The sequence below is a fragment of the Argentina silus genome (assembly GCF_951799395.1).
Source record: "Argentina silus genome assembly, chromosome: X".
Taxonomy (NCBI): domain Eukaryota; kingdom Metazoa; phylum Chordata; class Actinopteri; order Argentiniformes; family Argentinidae; genus Argentina; species Argentina silus.
Window position 1 is genome coordinate 12,998,507 of NC_139653.1, and position 15,352 is coordinate 13,013,858.

Genomic DNA, 15,352 nt, shown 5'->3' on the forward strand with positions numbered 1-15,352 from the left:
ATTTCAAAATCATACAGAAAACAATCTGGAAGCATTTTCATGACTAACACCTTTTTTTGATAGTCCACATCTACAAGGCACGTCCTGAGGCACGATTAACACCTGTTCCCAAAAGTAAATGGTCCATTCGCGCTAGCCTAACCCTCGTCATGGTGATTTGAAACTGACCTTATAGTTATGAATGTCTTATCCATTTCAACCATAATTGGTAGACAGAAAAACAATAAGGACTTATTTGCATTATCAATGGGCAATTACATGTGAATAGAAGCCAGCTGGCACCCAGCCTCAGAAGAAGACAGGTAACCTTCACACCCTTATGTCGAAAGGCAAGCTTGCTTTACTCACGCCACAACAGCTTTTCTCTGTCTATTAAACCTTTGTTTTCAATGAGCATCCTATGATCTCTCCTCCCTCATACTGTATGTATGTAGGCTACAGTTTGTGTGTGTATCAAGGCGAGATGATAACAATACTGAAAGTGGGCACTCAAAGCGTAATGACGTATATAGTGAATGAGGCAAACAATTTTCTCTCCTGTGTGTGTGTGTGTGTGTGTGTGTGTGCGTGTGCGTGTGCGTGTGCGTGAAAAAAACAATCCCTATATCCCTATGTGCTATGTATTGTCCACTGAAACCTTAGTTATAATACAGCTGCAAAGGCAGAAATGAACAACTTCTTAACATCAATTTCCCTGACAAACAAGTTGATTGCAAAAATGGAACCGGGAGCTTTCTACCCTGTCAATAATTCGCAGCATGGGGAGTGTGGACTGAAGCGACCCTCAATCTATAATGTGTTCCACATTTGACACGGGTTGAAATACGTCTGTTAATGTTATATTTAACAAGTAGCTCTTTAAAACACAAAATGTGGTATTCTAAATTCCTGGATTCTTAATTCCTGACACAACCAGTGCATTCTTTTTTGCATGGTATTGATTGACTAATTCAATAATTACACTGTAATACAGTGATAACATCAATGAATGGATGTCTCTGGACCTCACTCTGGGTACTCTGGTTAGTAATGCCGGCTCTGGGTTTCTATTGTTAAGATACATTTGTGGAGCACAGCGACACAAAGTCAGCCTTGGCAGAGGATGAAATCGGACCCTTTCACTGGTAATCTAGCTTTTAGCACATTATGTCTGAAAGGGAAACAGCTCTTAGACCAAACAAACAGTCAAGTGAAAAATCTATCTTGGGCTTATGCAGCATGCATACATTCTGATAGAGAGAGTCCCTGCCAACTATTGCTTAGTGTCCAAGTCCTCTTGTTTTCCCTTTCGATTCAACAGCTGGTTTGCTATAGGACATGGGTTTGTTTCAGGGGCACAAGCTGGCCCTTGACACTACCTTATCTGGCTGCCCCAGCATGTATGCCTCATGCTGGCAGGCACAAAGGGAAACCATTCTGCCACCGTAACAATCTCTGTTCCTCCAATGACACATCCAATTAAAGTACCCTCATTCTCAGGCTCAATCAGAAACCAAATGACATGGCTGTTGGCAGTGTTGCCTTTGGGGAATACCTCCGTTGTTCCCTCTCCTTTATAATCATGGCAGGTGGAAGAGGACTGGGGGACCAGTGAAAGGTTGGTGGAGGAGCTTTCATCTACTAGGGGACTCCCCAGTGTGTCATTTTATGAGAGCCAGGATGGGCTTACACCTGTAGGGTTGGATCATTCTAACATGGAGAATACGCGGACACTACCCCTGAGGTAATTTCATAAGTCCTTTTAAAAAGAGAGAATTGAGTAGAAGAGATGGAAGGAGGAGGGAGGGGGGAGCAGAATGAAAATGAGGGAGAAAGGAACAAAAGACAGAAGAAAATGCAGAGTGTAATCATCTGCAGAGCACTGGTGTGGAGGGGGATCCTCCGCTTCATTTAGAGGCAGGCTCCTCTGGTCATGGGTGGGCACTCCCTGGGCCAGGCTCTAAAAATAAAAGCCCTGGCTGCAAGTTGACACATTAGCTCTGCTGTTTGTGTTCCATTATCACAGTGTATGGGACAAGAGGGGACATGGTCTCAGAGGGAAACTGGTGTTAGAACCGCCTTTTCTGGGAAAGTGCACAAAAAGGATTCAGGGGCATGTGAAGTGAATGAGCCATCCGAGAAATTAACTTTAAGGAAAAAAAGCTAAGATTTTTTTTTTTATATAGTGGTTCTTCGTGTTTTTGTTTGCACTGCCATCCAACAAAGACTTAAAGGGTGAATTCATCAGAGTCATTTGAGTGCCCTTTATCTCTGCATGCTCTGCCTGTTTTGCTGTGGGTTTTTCTGGGGGAAGTGTGGTCATAATGACTATATTGTCATAATGAATAAAATAAAGCAGCGAATGCAATAATGCTACTAATAAAGCCAATTACCTGAGGTGGTTAAGCAGAGGTTGGAGTCGTTCATCAGACTGCACTGCTGGTAGGGAGCGGGCTGTCAGCTGCAAAGAAAGTGCATGAGATAAGAAATACAAAACAAGTTGAGAGGCACTAGCTAGGAAAGCTCATTTGGAAAATACCAGTGAACATTTCCATGCAATCATTTAATGTAACAATAAATCACCATAAAACATAGGCTATATTGCACACGGTAATAAAAACTAAAAATAAGTTTTCATGTAACCCAACTATGAAGAGCTTTAATCCCTCTCTCCACAAATTCCACAATTCATACATCAATTTTTTAATGAATATTCAAGTCACCACTTGGAAGTTTCCGATTCAAGCTCTAACATGATCAAGTCATTGTTATATCTTGTTAGCAAAATTTAAAAGGAAAGAAATCCACCTAAAAAGTTAGAAATGTCCTCAGGCAATCAGAAAAAATGCAGAAAGAGAGAAACTTTAGGGCCCAAATGGCCATCCAAACAATTAAAGCACACAGCAGCCTTGCTCCCGGAAATTAAGTTAATAAGTAACTCCCCCTGAAGGACATCAATCAATGCATGACAGGATATCTGTTAGGCGAAGCTGGAACAGAGACAATGATGAAGAGGTGTGGTGTTGTGAGCTTGATCAAACTATTGAAGTGGCGACAAATTGGATACCGTGACGAGTCGACTGTGCCCTTTCCAGCTAATTGATCATTGCCTCAAGATCAGAGGCAGCAGTACCTTTCAGAAATTAAGAGGACGTCCACAAAACCCTGATGCTGCAAAAAGGTAAAGGATGTCTAGTGTCATGGACAGATTTATAGACACATGGGTCCATACGGCCTCCTACAGTACCTCCACCTATCACAGATGAACACCTCATTGATCACCTCCATTTCATGGTTATTGACAACCTGCATGCTGATGTTCAGCATCACAACACTGAAGAGAGAAACAAAAACTCAAACTTCTGCAGCAACCTGCCCCCCCCAAAAAAACCTGGGAACATTTCTGTTCAGATAAAAATGACTGAGCAGCGAAATCTAGTCAGATGGGGAAAGCAGCTTTCAATTTCACGCTCTTTAATGACACCCTTTCTGTGATGTCCCCTCACTGTCCTCAACGGAACTGAATCACCATTATAATAACACACAACAGCCACAATGGTGCACTTATAGGGAGGGAAGGGAAGAGTCCATTACTCCATTCCATAGTTGGTGATCCGGATAATTGCCAGGAAATAGGAGGATGGATGGGAGTGACTACCACTTTTTGTAGTCTATAAGAGGGTCAGTCCGTCCTGTGCTGGGGGAGGCAGACATATTGAGAAATCTCCCAGGCTGACCTGAGACAAGTGTGTGTCCCCTTTCCCAACATCATTACCACGGCAATCACGTCCTGCTCTATCTTCCATGCACAGAATATATTTGATACTGATTGGATACTGGATTGGATTCTGATCCCATTTTTGCCAAGCCTCCCTGCCACAGCACATTTACAAAATATACATCTTCTTGAAGCAAAAGCAAGAAACAAATTAGCTATGCAACAATGAGAAATGCTGTACAAAGTGCATATACCAAATGTACATGCAGCGAGAGGAAAAGAACACCACTGAAGTAGAGAAGGAAGTTTCTGAAGAAACTTTGTGGGCTTGCAAAATCTCAATATGGCAGTGGATAAAGTTTAAACCTGGATTGGATGGTCAAGCTTAAAAGGTGAAAGACGATAAAAAATAATAAAAAAAGTAGATAGTCTAAATAGCATCAAAAGTATGTATAGAAATTATTTACAGTCTACACATTTTAAAGTTGGATTGAGTTGTCAAGCTTAAAAGATGAAAGATGAGATGCATTTTTAAAGTGTATCGTAGTAAAGCCAATGGTCCTGATAGAAACCCCTGTTAATTAATACAACCTAAAATGCTTACAGTTTAAAAAGTCTAAATGGTATCAAAGATCTGAATGAAAGTGAAGTGGAGTAAGTATACACATTTTAAAGTTGAATTGATGTGTTGAATACAGCTAAAAAACTATAAATAGTGTGAACAAGATTTTTTCACGCAAATTAAGTTAAGTTATCCAATGTTGCAAAACATGTTGTGCGTAAAATGAGCTATATAGGCATCTCTGTCACAGCTATGAAGTAGGGTGAACAGCCATGAAAAACCTTCTCTGTCCAGGCCATCTACATACACTGCTCAAAAAAATTAAGGGAACACTTAATCGTCACAGTGTAACACCAATTCAGTTAAACTTCAGGGATATCAATCTGCCCATTTAGGAAGCACAAGTGATAGTGAATCAATTTCACCTGCTTTGGTGCAAATGAAAGTGACAACAGGTGCACTGGAGAGGCAAAAGCAAGACAACCCCCAAAAAGGTAATGGTTTTGCATGTAGTGGCCACAGACAATTGCTCTCTCCTTATCCTTCCTGACTGATTCTTCTCTAGTTTTGTGTTCTGCTAGTGTCCTTGTCACTACTGGTAGCATGAGGCCCTGGGTTCCTCCTAGTGCAGGACAATGCCCGGCCTCATGTGGCCAGAGTGTGTAGGCAGTTCCTGGATGAAGAAGGCATTGATACCATTGAATGGCCCTCTCGTTCCCCTGACCTAAATCCAATTGAGGACCTATGGGATGTTATGTATCGGTGCATCCGACGCCACCAAGTACCGCCACAGACTGTCCAGGAGCTCACTGATGCCCTGATCCAGGTCTGGGAGGAGATCCCCCAGGACACCATCCGCCGACTCATCAGGAGCATGCCCAGACGTTGTCGGGAGTGCGTACAGGCACACGGGGGCCATACACACTATTGAATCACATCATGAGTTGCCGTGATAAAATTCACACAAGTTGGATCAGCCTGTGATTTGAATTTTTTACTTTGATTTTCGGTGTGATTTTGAATCCAGCCCTCAATGGGTTGATGTTTTTGGTTTCCATGGGACCATTGTTACGTCATTTTGTTCTCAACAAATTATACAATGTACATCAGTAAAGATTTTCAACTTGAATAATTCGTTCATCAAGATCTGATGTCTCCCTTAAGTGTTCCCTTAATTTTTTTGAGCAGTGTATAATCTATCCAGTCTCAATCCCACTGGAACTCAAAATCCTGCATGAACATTTTTAACTTTATTCTGTAATCCATAGGTTGCATTATCAAAGCCGATTTATTCATGTCAAATGACCAGTAAAACATTTCCCCCACTTCTCCAAACTGTGTTGCTGCACCATATGAGAAGGTGAGAAGGATAATGGGGACTAACTTGTGTCCTTAAGATAACATGATGTTTAAACAATAACAACTCTTTATCTACCAGTAATCTGCTAATTAACTCTGTTTGGCCAAATATAGGCTAGGACATATTTTCATTGTGCAAGGAGTTAATCTATCTACCAAGCTGATTAAGTGAGACTCTGCAATCAAACTATTCTTTCTCTCATGTTCATTTTTGTGATTATTTTGTTACAATGAAGAAACACAAATGTCAGCACTGTCAGTCACAGAAGGATGGATCTTTTCAAATATCCTTCACAGCTCTTTCCTCCACCTTGTGGTGGCTTTCAGCAGCACTTCACACGTCTTCACAACTACTATCTGCCACAGCAGTGGCATTGAGGTAGCCCACCGCTGCGATGACAACATGCATATTTTAAACAGTGACCTACTGTAGCTTACAAGTTGTAGGAGCAAGAATGAAGCAAGCCCACTAATAAGAATAAGTAAAAGAAGAACAATAGTTGGACTTGCTGAAGCAAGCCCACTAATTAACAATTTGACAAAGCAAAATCTAGTTTTGAATAAAATAAACTTGCCTTTGAGTACACTACTCTGGTTTATAGTTCCCTACCATTTCACTGTAATGTGCTCTTATCAATGGCAAAAGGGTGTGAGGGTATTTTTCAATCCGTATTTCATCAGTCCATATAAATGTCACTGCCTGAAGTACTGTAGAATGAGATTAAAGTTTATCAGGAATAAGGAGGATGATTTAAAACAGCAGTCAAAATATCTGAGTTTCAGATAAGAGAACTTTGTGACAAAAAAGGCTTTGTACCCACTACATCAAACATATCATTCTCTTCAGAAACTAGCATCAAACCAGTTTTAAAACGACGGGCTAAATTTATAAATGGCCAATTGGCCATTAACATTAAGTTGCAAACCAATTTCAACCTACAGAGTCCTACAGACCCACAGCACACTGTCCTCCTTCAAAACTCATCTTTTTAAACTTGCAACTATTTTTTATTGTTGTTTTTACTTATTATGGAATGTAGTGCCTTTGAGTACTGAGAAAAGCGCTGTACAAAATAAATGCATTATTATTAGTGTTGTGTAAATAAATGGGGGGTCAATCTGCAGTGTCCGCCCAGTCTGGTGCTTAGAGGTGCAGTGGGGAGAGCGCACCTGAGTGGACCGCTAGTCAAAGCTTGCACTTCAATGTTTATGCTGCTTCAAGCCCCACTTGTGCAAAGTGGTGATCAATGGCTGGGTGGCAAAGTCCACTGTGCATTTCTGTAAAGCCTGCATTACATTTAGGGAAATAAATAACAATGTGAATTTTCATATTTGTTGTAGCCTAAGATTTTAATCTCATATATTCTCTCAGGTTATAATTTAATTAATTTAGTAAATACTTGCCTTTTTGCCAATAGGCCCGACACATTAGAAATGTTTACTGATTTGGTATTTGAGTTTTTCATCCACAAATGACAGTGCCCTGGAAACTCCCCAAAATGTCCCAGAAATTTAATTAATGGGGGCAAAAAATTACCCTGAAAAATAAAGTTAATTTCCTACCGTGCAACAGAGTGCTGCCCTGAGTGTCCTCATAGTCTTCCTAGAGAGGCATTTAACATTATACTTTCTCACTAATGAGATATGACCTCCCACGAGCCAAAACAGGTCTAAGAATTTCCAAACAGTCCAAAAATGCTTTATTAACAGTACTTGGCCCGAGGCTTCCAGTGGTTGTTTTGTGAGATAGAGGCTGTTATACGGTATGGCCCTGTCCTCTTAGCGTCTTTAATGTACAAAACATAGAAGATATATATAGAAGCAATGAGACAGGCACAGTGTTTCCTCCTGTCAGCACCTTCACTTATTGGGCATGTCCTTTGCAACCAGTGTATTTCCTTTTTCATAGTACTCAGTACTCTTACATTTTCTGAGATTTGCATTTTTACTAATCACTACCTATGGTAACTATATACATGGTATAATTGCTTTCTACAATTCTGATGGAAGAGGTGGTAAAAGCCCACATTCCCTGATACATTAGAGTTCTAATAGAATTGCAGTCCACTCCATTGGTCTATTGACTAATCAGCAGTCTATTCAGCATAATTGACCCAGCTGTGTTTCAATGGCATTTGAGAGTTGATAGCAAACACAAAGGCCTACATTACAAGGTAGAAACAGATCAATATGGGGGGCTAGGGTCAATGGAGATAAGAAACATCTGTTGAGGGCTTTTCACACTGCTTATAATTTAAAAAAAAAAAAAAAAAACTTTGCACTCAGGTAAAAACAAACCATAATATAAAGCTCACTACATGACAGGAGATAATATTACACTGCCTCTCCTGGCATCATCCAGATTATTATTATGATTTCACAGAAAACAATAAATTCTCTCTTCACAGAAATGTCAGTGCAGACAGTAACAACCTTATGATTGAAAGAAAAACACTGCAAGTCTGTTTCTACCCTCATCTACTAATACTAAAACATTCTAATCAGGTAAATATATTGCCCTTCTGAAATTGACTGAAACTGCGTGGGAGAGAACCTGGGAAAATGCCTTTCAGAAAGGAATAAAGCTTTGTGACTGAAAGGCAATAGACTGCAGAATGACAAGGCAGCTCCACCAACAGGCCAAACTGTAGAAAACATTCTCCACGAAGATATACAATAGGTCCAGAATTAATCAAGTTCTGCATAATCTATTTAATGATCATCTCTTATTAAGACTCAGGTAGGGAGATGGGGGAACATTTGAACATGTTAGAGAAATCTACAGTATGCCCAGTACCATTAAAAACGAGGGATCACAATATCTGTGCAAATGATCCATCATTTGATGTACCTCCATAGTTTTCCACCAGGACTGAAAGCCAAACTTTATCCAACTCATATATGCTTTGTCCTTTGGAATGCTCACTGGGCATTCCAAATCAAATGAAATCAGTTGGGGATCTTAATGAGCTCACAGCACCAGATGGTGATTAAAACATAATGCAACAGTGAGGAAAGTTAAACTAGCCATAGTGTGCTGGGAGGACCATCAGGAGGCCCGAATCAACCAGCTAAGAGCCATGTAGGAAGATGAAGACCACATGGATATAATGGTTGTCAGTGTGACTCAGAGAACCTGCTTCACAGAGGCTGTTACAATCAATCAATTCACAGATGTCCCTCGTTAGTCTCAGTTCTAGCCATTAATTTATCAGCTTGGATCGTAAGAACCCTCCTGGTGCTCCATGGGAACATCTCCATGCTGAAAATGAAATGGGGGGTGGTACAAAGGGACTCACCTCTGAACCAATATTGGTAATCTCTGCAGGAACTTCATTACATCTCAGCAACCTCCATTGGTGAAGGTTGGGAACATATAAAATGGCTCATATGCATGCCTTTAATCTTTCCCCAAACCTGGCTTAGGTTGAAAGATATGGCATGATGGGGGAAATTTCACAATGCCAAAAAAAAGGTTACTGATGTCAATAGACACCTGCTCATTTGGAGATCATCTAGATGTAAAATAACTAGGAGTGGACTCCATCCATTTAATCTAATTGACTCAGATTTGGTCACACTTTACATGATGTTACTCCTATACCTGTGTAGTAACTCTGTAATTACTCTTGTTATTGTATTACATAACAATAAATTGTTACCAACACTTATTTATGAAAATCTTCAGTGAAAGGCTTTACCTCTTTGACAAAATTATGGATAAACAGGGAACAGGGATATTGGTCCCCAAAACCCAATCCTGACATTGCAAGAAAGAAAAAGTGACTACTTCACTGAAGGGATCCTTTTAGACCTTGGGGATATATGAATCATTTATTCTTAAGCAGCACATAATTTCTATGGAGTAACTGATGGTGCCCATCAGCTTAGGTATTTCAATACATTTTCATTGTGTCACACTGGTCTAGAATTTGCGATAACCCATCGAATAGCTCCTCATGGAATCTCCAAGAATATTTATGAATGTAAAATGCTGTAAGAATGACGATTTCTGTTGGTTTTTCAAATCCTAAGGTGTCTGTCTATATTGGGTTTTGTATTAACATGGTCTGGATATAAGATAGGAAAGTTATCTTCCTCTTGTTGAGAGAGCCATCAGCATCTCGATAAGCAATCAGTAATAGCGAAATTGACTTGACAAGATTAACTATCTGGAACCACTGAAGGGTATCTGTCCAACAAAGATATGGATGTAGCAGCATGAAGGTTGAGATGAGGTGATGTGAAATACACACTCCATTGCAAGAGAGAAAAATAATAGGTATTTTTCACCATTTAATAAATGTATAGCCTAATTTAGTTGTATTTTGAGGGTTTACCCAGCACAAGTAATACATAATTATTTGTTGGTCATGAATAGATACAAATAATCTAGGTATCTGAAATGAAAATCCAATTAATAATTGACTACTCATTACCTGCTAAATCCAGAGAGATGCCAATATTGGTCTATTCAATGGATTGAATAAAAAGTGGACAAACAGATGTACATTTTGTAGACACACATTAGTTTTGCAATATATACGATTTCTATCTAGTCTATTGACTAGATTTATTATTATTATTAAAGCTGTAAATAATAATAATAATAAATCCAGCATCTTAACATCAATAATATTAAAAACACTAACAATAGGGTTCTACACCCTACAGGCTTAGACCCCCCCTAATCCGATTTATATAGGCTATCACTTTCACTTTTCTAAGACCCGAAGATGCTTTACAAAAGAAGTGAACGGTACAATTCAATTCTCATGAGATTACATCAATACTATATGTGTTGTTTGCCCTAACAAGGCAGAAGCATGGTTTGTAAAATGTACAGGAATTTATTTACAAACCCACTATCTCCACTACCGATAGAAACCTGTGCTCTAGTAGCTTTCTGCCGCCAGCGCCTGCTTAAATAAAAGGTGAAATAAACAACTATCACCAAATCTAGACTTTTTGCATTGGCCTTTCCAAATTCCACCTAAGCTGCATATCCTAAAGATTTATTCGAAATGCATAAATTAACACAACCATTTTATTATTTTTGTGGCGTCAAATGGAATTGGAAGTGAAAAACACTACGGCAAAACACAACTCCATATTTTGTTAGCATAAGAAATGTACTGCAAGTTTACATTCAGATAAAAAAGACATGGAGGCCGACATTAGGTTGCATTTCATCTTTGCTCTGAGCATTTTTTGTCCTGGTCATACTAAGCTATTACCCTATCGCAGGCTGAATGACATTCAATGCGATGAGAGGTGTGTGCGCACACTGCTTGACACTTTAAAATCTAGTGAATAAGCTAGACCACGACCCCATATCGTATCGCTGCACAGTGCCCAAAATACACCAGCTTTATCAAAAAAGAGAAACATAAAAATTATTATTATCCAACTTGTCTTCTAGTAGTGTGGATGAGGAGGAATAAAATGTTGAGGGTGGGCTCAAGGGGTGGGGGTTCATTCAGGAAATCTCACCAGCCAGTGACGGACTGGGATGAAAAATCGACCTGGGAGGTTCAGACATACCAGCCCCCACCCACCCACACACCGTAAGCCTGCTGCATGGTCATCTGTGTGCATCTCAACACGCATGAAATGGGTGGAGCTAATTTTAGCAACAACGTGCGTTCTAGTGTTCATAGTCACTTATGGTGAAGTCTTCAGGTCTGTACTAGGAGGCAATACAATGGCAAGAGCAGCCTAGGCTACTTAGTAAAGAGGGACAAGAGCTTGTTGCCCTTACCCTTCCTTTCAATGGTAGGCTATTTTATATCATGTCCACTCATATAACACCTGCTTAAACATATTTGGCAACATGGCAAGCCCACTAATAAGCTTCCATTTGCAAAGCTTGACAGATAGCTAAGAGCTCCAATAAAGATCCAAGGCAGAATTAAATGTGGTCTTTACTGATCTAGATTCAGGAAAATAGCTACAAAATGTGAGTAGAGTAGAGTCACCCAAAAGTGTGATTGTCTGACTTGAGAATTCTGAATAATAGGCTAAATGTTGTTATATATTATAGTGTTACCAGCGGGTGGCATTAAATGGGCAATCTGGGATTCTAACAATAACAAAGCAGTCTCCCCACCACTTTTTGGGGATAAACAGCTGAGGGATGGAGAAATGTAACCACTCTCAAATTCATGGATGGAGTTATGGAGGCAAGGTCTGACCACCCATGAGATCAGTGATAGTTGTAACAATGTTAAAGCTACATAGTGTTTGATTACATTTCAATTGTTTACAAACAATGGATTAAAACAAGCTTAAATTTTGGGTTCTGATGGGGTAAAACAGTTGAACCAAGCTCATGAGGCATTGATACATTATTTTCTTCAAGAACCAATGGCCATATATCATGCATTTAAAAGTAAAAAAAAAATGTATGTACCAATGGCAGATTGGCAATGACAACTTTTACATCCCTCTATTCACATAGTTTTAGAAATAAATTGCAGTATGTATCATACCATGGCCTTTGCGACCAGTCACAAGCTTGCTGTATAAGCATCATTATTTATTTTATTTCAACCACGAGCCCCCATGATGGCACTGAACAGAGAGCCTTTCAGGCACTGATTGATTGAAAACACCAACTGTCTTGTTAGCATTATAGCAAAATGTCTTTTTATGCAAATTCACAGTGGCTCAGGGACAGCAGCAAAAGTGTTGAGTCGGCATTAAAGCTCGGCAGACCATGCAGGCAGCTGACTGGACTGAATTGATGAGTGCTGCAGGACCATTTAAAAGTCAGAATATTGTAGATCATCTCAACTTACACAAAGACTTTTATCTAAAATCTAAAAGTATCACATTTTTCATGCAATTATCTAAGCAATGGAAGTAGAGATCATCGGAAAACATAAAGCAAAGATTTTCCCATCATAAAGGGCAACACAATTCCTTGCACTTAAGACCAGGAAAAAGAAAAGGGCAGATGCTATTGACAGCCCTGAGACATTACTATGCACAAGCTGTACTAAGGGGTCACCTCATAGTTCCATACTATAAAACTTGGGGTAATTCAAAATAATTACTCATCAATTTAGCTTAGACTACAAAATAGGATGATGGTTCAGTACTGATTTTCATTATACACTTCACGCAACAAAAATGCATATCTGCAAAAATATAAGCACTTTTGTGTTTCATAAGTTTGTACTGAACCCCAAAGACCTCATTGAATTTAATCGTCCTACAGAAGGTCTGCATGTAGTGCATTTGGCAGATTGTAAGTCATCAGAGTGAAGAAATAGCAGACAGTTGAAAACAGCATCATCCATTATTATTAAAAAACCTGAACTACTGAGAGGGCTGTTGGTGAAAGCAGAAGCAATTTCTTCCCTGGATCAGCGGTGAGCTAAAGGTCACCTATCCTAGAGGGGGGAGAGACTGTTTGCCTCCAAACAACTCTCAACCACCTAGGGACTGGAAAGGGCATTAACACATTGACAAAATTACACCTTTGGTTGAGACAGTACTTCTCTACAGGTCCTATACTAAAAGTGCTAGAGGACAAATGGCAGAAATAGGCATGCAAGTCCTCCAACTTCATTCCATGGAGAAGGAGGGCCTATATAGCAAAGTGTGTGTAGTCCCCCACCACCACCACCACCACCACCACCACACACACACACACACACAGACCAAAAAAGGGAAAAGCCAAAGCATAAAGTAGCAGTTTGACACAAAATAAAGGTTATGCCCCAGTGGGGGACCTCTCAATACTCTTCATAATGGTTGTCTGCTGTTTCCACATATTGGTGGCTCTTGGGAGAAGCTAATGGGCTGGAGAGATCTAGGGACACTCTGGGCTGAAAAGAGGTTAGGGGAAAGGAGATACAGTGCCCTGCGTAAGTAATGGGACAGTAAAGCATTTTATTTTGGCTCTAAACTCCAAGTTTGGATTTGAAATAAAACAATTAGCATAAGGTTAAAGTAGAGGTTCTCAGCTTTGATTTAATGGTGTGTGTACATATTGGTTTCACCACTTAGAAATGGCAACACTTTTTATACATAGTCCCCCCCTATTTCAGGGCACCAAAAGTAATGGGACAATTGGCTTGACAGGGGTTTCTGGTTCATTAGGTGTGTTCCGTCATATCATCATAAGAGAGTGCTAAATGTCTAGTATTGATTCTAGGGTTTGCATTTGCCTTTGGAGTCTGCTATTGGTGCCTGTGAACATGAAGACCAAAGAGACATCAACAAAAGTCAGGGAAGCCATTATGAGACTGAAATATCAGAACAAATAAATCAGAAACAGAGCCAAAACCTTAAACCTATGAAAATCAACAGTTTGGAACATCATTAAAAAGGGAAAAAAAGCACTGGTGAGATCAGAAATCGCAAATGGCCTGGTAGGCCAAGGATGACTTCTAAAGTGGATAATGCTCACTGTGATTAAGAAAACCACCAAAACAACTGTCGCACAGGAACACTCTCCAAGAGGTAGGTGAGAATGTGTCAGCAGCTACCATCTGCAGAATACATCACTAGCCAAACTACAGACACTTCACTGCAAGGTGCAAACCAAACTAGTTATCCTCAAAAAGGATGGTGAGGTTATAGTTTGCTAAAAAGTACCTAAAAACCCTGCAGTCTGGAAAAAGGTATTGTGGATACACTTTATTAGGTACAGCTGTTCTACTGCGCATTAACGCAAATATCTAATCAGCCAATCACATGGCAGCAACTCAATGCATTTAGGCATGGTCAAGACGACCTGCTGAAGTTCAAACCGAGCATCAGAATGGGGAAGAAAGGTGATTTAAGTGACTTTGAACGTGGCATGGTTGTTGGTGCCAGACGGGCTGGTCTTAGTATTTCAGAAACTGCTCTGTTCTACTGGGATTTTCACACAACCATCTCTAGGGTTTACAGAGAATGGTCAGAAAAAGAGAAAATATCCAGTGAGTGGCAGTTCTCTGGGAGAAAATGCCTTGTTGCTGCCAGAGGTCAGAGGAGAATGGTCTTGTATCAACGGTTCAGGCTGGTGGTGGTGGTGTAATGGTGTGAGGGATATTTTCTTGGCACACTTTGGGTCCCTTAGTACCAATTGAGCATCGTTTAAACGCCACAGCCTACCTGAGTATTGTTGCTGACCATGTCCATCCCTTTATGACCACAGTGTACCCATCTTCTGATGGCTACTTCCAGCAGGATAACGCGCCATGTCACAAAGCTCACATCATAATATTCATTCATATATACACTCATATATCCATCTATCTCCTCAGATCCTGGTGAACTTCTACCGCTGCACCATCGAGAGTATCCTTACCAACTGTGTCACAGTATGGTATGGCAACTGCTCGGCATCGGACCGGAAAGCACTGCAGAGGGTGGTGAAAACTGCCCAACGCATCACCGGTTCCTCACTCCCCTCCATCGAGGCTGTCCAGGGCAAACGATGCTTGCGTAAGGCACGCAGCATCGTCAAGGACATCTCTCACCCCAACCATAGACTTTTCACCCCACTCCCCTCCGGGAGGCGCTACAGGTCTCTCCGCACCCGAACCAGTAGGTTCAGAGGCAGCTTCTTCCCTGCGGCTGTCACCCTGCTGAACTTGAACACTACACCTACCTGACAACCTACTACCCCCGCAACCCCCCCCCCCCCCCCCCACCCGGACAATTGCACTATTGCACTATTACTCCCCTCCCCTGCTCTTACTCAATACCACTGCTCTTCTGTACATACCTGTTCACAC

At 40.5% G+C, this 15,352-nt stretch overlaps 1 protein-coding gene across 1 annotated transcript in view; it reads right to left on the reverse strand.

Moving 5' to 3' along the window:
• The window catches only part of prim2 (DNA primase subunit 2), a 74,907-nt gene that overhangs the window by 27,634 nt on the left and 31,921 nt on the right, over positions 1-15,352 (reverse strand). The window contains exon 8 of the mRNA XM_083695430.1: positions 2,373-2,440. Within this exon, the coding sequence (XP_083551556.1) occupies positions 2,373-2,440 (68 nt within the window). The remainder of the gene's footprint in view (positions 1-2,372; positions 2,441-15,352) is intronic.